Raw genomic sequence first — 8,554 nt, 5'->3', positions numbered from 1 at the left:
TAAATCTTAGTTGAACGAATAATTGTTATTTGTCAAACAGTTTTGATATGATAAAAGTGCAAAACTGAAACATAAAAAAGGGAATATAAGGTATTATAACGAGATATATGGTTGAAAAACAGTTAACTAACGAGTCATTATTATTATATCTGATCCCACAGCCGCCGCCACTCATGTCGTGAGTGCTGATGGCGCCACACTTTCACACAAAAAAAATAGTTTTTGTTTATACATTAAACCTAAGTGATCAAATGTATTTCGATATAAATTGTATAATAATGTTAATAATACTTAAAAACAAAATATTGATTTTTCATTTGTCAATTAATAATATATTCCTTAAAGTTTTTTATAAGACATCAGGGACGTCTTCAGTGAGGGGATAATAGTTGGGAGGATCACCAAGTATTTTGTAAGTTATAGTGTTTTTTAATTGTCGGAGCCCGTAATATTTCCAAAGTAATATACCAAATGTAAGGGGAGAGGGTGGCGGAGACCGAAGATAATTGCGTCAAACACACGCGCACTTGGCTCTACAAAAAAAAACATTTTTTTTTAAAAAATGTCGTAATGAAAATTTATCGCACGAACCATCCTTATATGGACAGTAATATAACAACTTTTTTCAACACATAAAGACTATAAGACTATATGAGCTAAAAAGCTGATTTCCAAAACAAATCGCTATAAGTTATAAGCTAATATAGTTGTTTCGATTATCGTATACAATAGTGCCATAGCTAGGAGCAAGTCACCCCCCCCCCCGAATTTTTTTGTGGAAACAATGTTATCAAAAAGTAACAGGTGATAAGTATTCTAGTTCTGCAAAAACTAAAGAAAACATAATATTAAGTGCATCAGCCCCAAAAAATTATTTTCTGGTTACGGCCTATACTGGTATGCCGACATTGTAATACCTACGATTAATTGCAAATATTATAAATCTATACTAATATATAATAAGGTGTAAGCGCATTTTTTCGTGTTAAGTAAACTGGATAACTATCGGTTCAATTTTGATCGGATTTGTTGTATGTGTTCCTTATGAATTTCTTATAGATCCTTGTAAATTTAGTCCGATAAAGTTAGTAAATACCTAATTAATAATCAATAATTTAAATAAACGTGTAAATTGTATATGTATATGCGGCGCGGCGGCCTGCGGGTTTCCAGCTACACGCAATCTGACCATTTTGTCCGGCAAATTGTGTGTTTGATATCTGCATGTAGATATCAGTTGTTCCGAAAAATTTACCTATAAAAAAATCTACGGCGTACACCAACATGATGTATGTATTCCTAGAAGTTTAACGATAAAATACATATAGTTGACAACATGATATACTTATTTTAATCTATTTATACATAATATATAAGTACCTATTTTTTCTGTACAACACGCGATAACAAAATATCAGGACACAACATGTAATATTTTATCACAATTAATAGTATATTGTGTGCTTGTCAGGTACTCTGTAACTCAATAGATATTATAAACCTGCAATAGCAGATTTGTGATTGAAACTATATTGGGAAATCATAAAAGGAGTCCCTTATCTGCGAGTCATGAAATACCCTTATTTAGGACATCTTGTGGTTATTTACGAGGCAACAATAATTTGTATGGTTGTATCCAGCTCTGTTGGCATTTTCCAACATGACGACCATTAAAATCACCACTTTGATATTATAGAGTAAATATATTTAATGTAAATTTATGTAATTTATGCAAGTATAAAAATTATAAATGTTTGTCAACGACCATAGTTGGGAATACACAGCTACACTTGACCGTTTTCGCGGCACATAATATTATGATGAATGGTTGTTAAGTCAGCGTGGCAAGGTAAGTCATTAGTGATGCACGGTGGCGCAAACAGGTTGCCCAAACACGTCAGAAACAAATGTTCTTGCACGCATAAAATAAACGTTGTTATAAAACTGGTATAAAATTGGTCAAATCACCAAGAATTTAAAATTATTAATTTGTCCTATAGCTAATCAACAAAATGTTTAATATTTTTATCATATGCGGGAGAATGTAATAAGTAAAGCTCATAAATAATATTATAACTGAAACCGATAATCCTTAAAAATATATATTATAGACAACAAATTCAGGATCGAAGCGGAGCGATGAATGTATTGGTTTTAAAACGATGGTTTTTGTTGTGTGTGGCATCACATGTTGGAGCAGTTGAAATGCTTTATTTTCGACTTTAAGGGTAGACTCCTAATCTAACCAAGATTTACAAATAAATATTTTAATAATAATATTAACATTTTAACAAAATATGTTCGTATTATTAGTTTTTCCCGATTATTTTAAAAAGTACAGAGAATTTTCAATCATGACCTCCTAAAAGTATCATCTACATTCAATTAGCTACCAGGAACATCCATCTAAGTCGATGATCATTTTTTCTACTAGAAAAAGTCTCACCAGACACGAACAAAAAACACTATTCATTAAAAAATCAATAGATATTCATCGCTACGTAGGTACCAGTGTATAATATGATCTCGAAGCAGGAGTTGCCTATTTCAACCACGGTGTAAATGTTGGTGTTTTTTTTTTTAACCGGACCTAACTGATTATCTACTGAATAGATTAATACCTAATACATTGGAAAAAATCAGAAAAATTGTGCAGATGATCGTTTTGCAAAAACAAACGATATAGAAGTTTGAAGTTTTTAATTTTTTTCTATAAATGTCGATCAAAATATTTAGTTTAGTCAAAATGCTTGAGAGTTTAATGCAGGGTTCCTCATAAGAATTTATCATAGCAATTTAAAAATATTAAAGATACATAAGTAACCATGATCTTTTTTATTAGCATTTAAAATTTAAATTTAGACAAAATTCGTCAATATTACGACAGTATTCATTTAATTTTCTATAGCTAAATATTGAAAATTTAATGAAAAGTTTTTCGTAAATAGGTTATACTGGTAAATACAGTTTTTTTTATAAACATTATTATTTAAAATTTGGACGAAATAAGATATTTTACCGAAGAATAACGATTTTATTTATTTTGTTGTAATTTCAAAATATTATTCGTGAGTACCTACTTAAAACCCTTAAAGTAGAAATAATATTTTACCCCCAAAATGGCATTTTGAAATTCAATGTTTCCGGGAAAAAAAACAATTCTGCCTCTTATAATAGTCCATTACTAATAGTAAAATAAATTTATTATTTTAATAGCAACGATATCATACAATATAAACTTACCGAATAAGTAATATACTAGGCTACTGGCTCTTCTCTGCTAAGATTCGTTTTTTTTTTTTATAGGTACAACGATATAATATCATTTAGACACCTCTTGTATAAGAAGTTTTATTATGTATTCAATAATTTCAATTAATATCATCATTGGTGCGCATTATTTAACAGAAAAATCAATAAGATGTTCTTCGGTACTTATGTTATTTAAACATAGCTTTTAGATAGTTACGATATAGCCAATATAGGTTATGACAACAAACATAGGTAAGACGAGAGACAAAAAGATTTTGTTAATTGATAATTTCTATATTTAATACGGACGCTGCTAATACAAATAGACAAATATTTGTACAATAATGGTAGGTTTTAATGTAACCTTGCATTTTTAATTCATAGACAAAACTAATAATCATTATATTTTTTAATATGAATTTGTTTATACATTTAAAGTCGTATAATTAATATTAGGTAAAATAATTATATGTCAGAAAATTTCTTATGCAATGGATACAACATATGTAGGTACATCTAATTATATTTAAAAATAAAATCTCTATTGGCACCCAATAAATATAATAACAAGTAAACTATCGCGATTAAAATGTTAAAATTTCTATTTCAAAGGAATTAAGGATCACCGGGCGAGCTAGTAGTTGCGATCGTTGGCGGCAGTCTGTACTTTAATTCGATCGCGTACATCACGCAAGACGGATCTTTCATGCCATGGAAAGTCGACAAGTACCCGTCTATGTCCCATCTACAGCCGTTCTCGAATGCATACCGAAGGCATTCCAGGTGCCCGTAGTACGCGGCCACAATGCAAGTTCTCTCGGTCCACGGGCATCCGTTTGTTCTCGCGTACTTCAAACATTCCAGATTGCCATTGCACGCGGCCATTTCGCACGTGAAACTGTCCCACGGACAGCCGTTTTCCCGGCAGTACACGAGGCAATCCAATTGTCCGTTGAGGGCGGCCATGCTGGACGTGTCCGAGTCCCACGGACAGCCGTTCTGTCGCGCGTAGACCAGACATTCCATGCGGCCGTTTCGTGAGGCGTTGGTACACGTGTAGTCGTCCCAAGGACATCCGTTTTCCCGGCAGTACTTGAGACAGTCCAAGTGGCCGCCGCCCGCGGCGAAGTTGCACGTCCACGTGCTCCACGGGCTGCCGTTGACGTGCGCGTACACCAGGCACTCCATGTTGCCCGTGTCCGCAGCCTCGTCGCACGCCGATTTCTGCCACATGCTCGACGTGTACCACGGGACGCCGATAGCGTGGCCCAATTTCATGCAGTTGATGTGCCCGTGGAAGGCGGCCACCTCCAATATGTTGTTGATCAGGCGGTAGTCGGGGTGCACTTTGGCGAACATTGATCGCCTATGGCCATTGGGTTGAAAACGATGGGCGAACGAGTTGAACTTGATTATTTTCAATATCGAGTCGCAACACTCCTGTAAGTCGACGGCCGGGACGGGCAGCTCGTCGTACCGTTTCCGCTGGTCACGGTCACACGCATAGTAGGCCAAATCCACAAGACTGGGTAGGGCGTACGTTACCTGGTCGTCCGCTGCAGCCATCACGGTTGTGTTTTTCAATAAAGATCACTGGAAGAGGGTAGCTATACAGCTCGAGCTTGCCCACTGTAAACATATAAAACCAAAACGTTAGACGACGATGGACGTCCAAACACTATCCGTCCATATTGACGGGATACACCCAGGGCTTGCAAACGTTAAAATATTACGTTATATTTTGACCAAAAACGATTGAAATTTGTATACGTTATTATAACGGAAAGCGATTATCAAAAATAATTAAATACCACTAAACCAAACATACCGATTGACAAAATATTATATCGTATATAATTAAACAAAACATAACACAAAACGTAATTTATAAAATATTTTCATCCAACGAAAAATAACGTTAAACGAAATAAGTTATATTGGTTTCGTAAAAATATTTTTTTCACGCATACGGACATTAGAATTGATCATAATATATTATAAATTCAATAGGTTTTAACACTATTCTAAATAACGATAAATGCAAAACTTGTATAACGTTTTGATTCTGAATAACGATGAACGCAAAACTTAATAATAAACTAAACTAAATATTTTTGATATTAATTAAGGGGTTGAGAGGTTTATAACCCCCCTCATATACGGCCTTGGAGGTACATAATATGAAGAAAAAACTGCAGCGATACGGGAAGTTGAAATTGGATTTGAAAACAAAATATTTGATAGCTAAATTAATAATCTAAATTTACCCCGTTCGACCGTATTACTAACAACGAAATATAATATGATATAACTAATTAGGTACCAATTATACTTACCGATAGTAATTTTGGTGTGTTTACTGAATGTTGATTTGAATCTCGTTCGAAGATACCGTCCTATGGATTCGCCGATTAAAACTGCAGAGACGTACCTATAAATAAATATGAGCACAAGTTAATTTTAGTCCAATACCTAATTCCCAACGAAACATTATAATAGGTATATATCATAATAATTACTTACGTACTCGGCGATGGTGATGTATTCGCTGATTATTAAGTGGATGCTCGTACGACGACACAGTTGATTGGGTGTTGGAGAACAACTATGACGTGTCCGTGCGCTGTAGATATCTTCGTTCCCCACCTTTAACTCGACGAGGAGGACTATTCCGATTTTGTCCCGATGAGAAAAAAATGCGTCGCCCGGAGCGCTATCTCACACTTGTCTGGCACACACACACACACACACACACACGTCATATATATGTATATATGTATGTGTATGTATTTATACAGTAGAACCTCGATACACTTATATTATACCTACTATTATTATGTATTACATATTTATTATTATATCAAACATAATATAAACATAATATATATTATTTTATTGATATTTTTTTTCTTCATTTGATGACAAGCTGCGACGTGCTTTTCTTCAGCTAAGTTTTTTGTGAACCTTTGAATAACGATCGGATAATAGAGGGTTCGTAAAACGGAGGTTCGGGTAATCGAGGCTCCACTATATTGTGTTATAATTCTCATTTGAACTTGGCATTAAACCCTGTTTTCTGTGGGAAAAAAATCGACAATAAATCACGTTTTATTATACCGAGTTATTTTCGAAACCCAAATACTATCGAAACTCTAAATCATATATATAGCTACACCCTTAATCCGTAAAGGTCATGTGCCCCTAAACAACTACGTTTGCAATATAAAACTCGCTTACGCCATCGGTAAAGCGTAGATAACTATTTAGAATTGTTGTACCATATTATTAAATGCTATTTCGACGTCCGCCATTTAATTGTTTGTAAATACACGTGCTCTGCCGTCAAAGAAGGTTGCTCGTCGTATATAATAGGTATATAGTTCACTTTCTTTTCTTCGCGACGACAATGAGAGTAGGTACCTATACACATTGTACCCCGGGAGTCATTTCAACACAATATTCTCGGAACCAAGACGTTTCGATTGTGTCCGTAAAGCCAAAAAAAAAAAAGATACGAAAAAGATACTTTGTTCACGCAGAGTTTTACACACACATATTGTAAACCTAGTTTTAAGCAAGACATGGTCGTATAATCGTATTATATAGTTAAAAATATAATATACTTCAACCGGGTTCAAAGAATTTAAAGTCTTATTGTACGTTCACAAATTCCCCGAATTCAAAACATATACATTCAGCTAAAATGTTTATAATCGCTAAAATACTACAGAAATAGTTTTGTTAAAACAAATTAAAGTAAAACTAAAATAGAGTGATAAATATATAATAATAAATTTGATTTTTCACCATTATATAGTTAAGCAGTGGTAAAAATACCCGGACATTTAGAAATTATTAGAATCACCTACATCATCAAATACTATTGTAAAATATAGTTAGTAACAAAGTTAAAGTAACAAAAATAATATAAATAAAGAATATTACGATTATAATAATAGGTACAATAAAAATAAAGGTGGTGATATCGTCTCAAGACGATAATGATTTTAAATTTTTAATTCAAATTTTAACAACACTATAATATAGGTACTATATAGGTAATATATTTTATTCAGTAAGTTTGAAGTCTGAAAAAAGTGAGAAGACCAATTTTAGTAAGTAAGTATCAACTATCTTTATTTGAGAAGTACTCTTAACCACAGTTTTACAACTCGTAAATGTAAGGTAGAAAGCTGATTTAATTTCGAAATTCAAACCAATTAAAATTGTTGAAACTAATTTCGTTTTGTGTTGCATGTATCTATAAAGTATTTTCGATAAATTATATAATTTATTTAAGAACAAAATTAGTGTCGGCCTGGTATTTAAAGATCCCGGATGTATTAATTCAGAAGGGTCCCCCAAAAATGTTATTTCATAAAATGATAGTAAAAGTGCTTAAAAGTAGTGTTAAATATTATATTTTTTTAAAAGTAAGTTATATAAAATACACATTAAAGTTAACTCCATAGTCCAATAATTATATATAGTTCTAAAAAATTGTATAAATAATACAATGCAACATAATATTTTTTAAGACTATTCAAAATGGGTAGTTGATTTTCTTTATATCGGTAATTTTTGATATAATTATAATAAATACAATTATCCATGTCCAATATTCATAGTACTATAGCATAGCGGTCATGGCCAGGCCGACATTGAATTGGCACATTTAATATTTTAACATCAATAATATTACATACATGGAGTAGGTATAATAATATTATGTGTGTACTGTGATCGAAATAATAGTGAGAAATAAAATAAAATGTGTCTCATACAAAAGTTATTGTAGTCATTCGTGACATACCTCGTAGAAAAATCGTTTCGCCATTATTTAAGTGGGCCTCGGAACGAAATATAGAGGCTGGATTCCCCTGCCCTTTCGGCATTTTTCGACTAAGCAACCGTTAAATTCGCCACCTTAATTAAGGACAGGTATTCAATGTAAATATAGTAATTATTTATGTAGATGATAAAATTACCGTATAAATATGACCATAATAGGGGCTAGACGAAGTTTTTATTGGGCGGTCGGAAATTTGGTTACATTTTGTTTACCTGCTTCGTATGAGATATTTGTTTACATTTTACTACCCGGAGAACCGGCCACAAATGTATAACACAAAAATTTACGAATCTATAACGTTTACTAACTATATTTTTTTTCTAATTCATAAAATACTATTATTTTTTAAATAATGCCATACAAACAATTATTTCATAAAACAAGAGGTTTATAAAATGAGTCAAATAATTAATATTTTTTTTTCTAATGCGTAAAATTACAATTTTATTT

The 8,554-nt window shown here is 32.6% G+C and overlaps 1 protein-coding gene across 1 annotated transcript; it reads right to left on the bottom strand.

Moving 5' to 3' along the window:
• Nucleotides 1-3,867: 3,867 nt before the first annotated feature.
• On the bottom strand, nucleotides 3,868-4,818 carry LOC132934036 (uncharacterized). Its single transcript, XM_061000323.1, has 2 exons — nucleotides 4,307-4,818; nucleotides 3,868-4,150 (listed from the first exon to the last, which is right to left on the bottom strand). Exons 1-2 carry the CDS (start codon nucleotides 4,816-4,818, stop codon nucleotides 3,868-3,870), a joined length of 795 nt encoding a protein of 264 aa, XP_060856306.1.
• Nucleotides 4,819-8,554: the final 3,736 nt, after the last annotated feature.

This window comes from Metopolophium dirhodum, chromosome 1 (genome assembly GCF_019925205.1).
Source record: "Metopolophium dirhodum isolate CAU chromosome 1, ASM1992520v1, whole genome shotgun sequence".
Classification (NCBI taxonomy): Eukaryota; Metazoa; Arthropoda; class Insecta; order Hemiptera; family Aphididae; genus Metopolophium; species Metopolophium dirhodum.
This window is presented reverse-complemented; position numbering and strand designations above follow the sequence as displayed.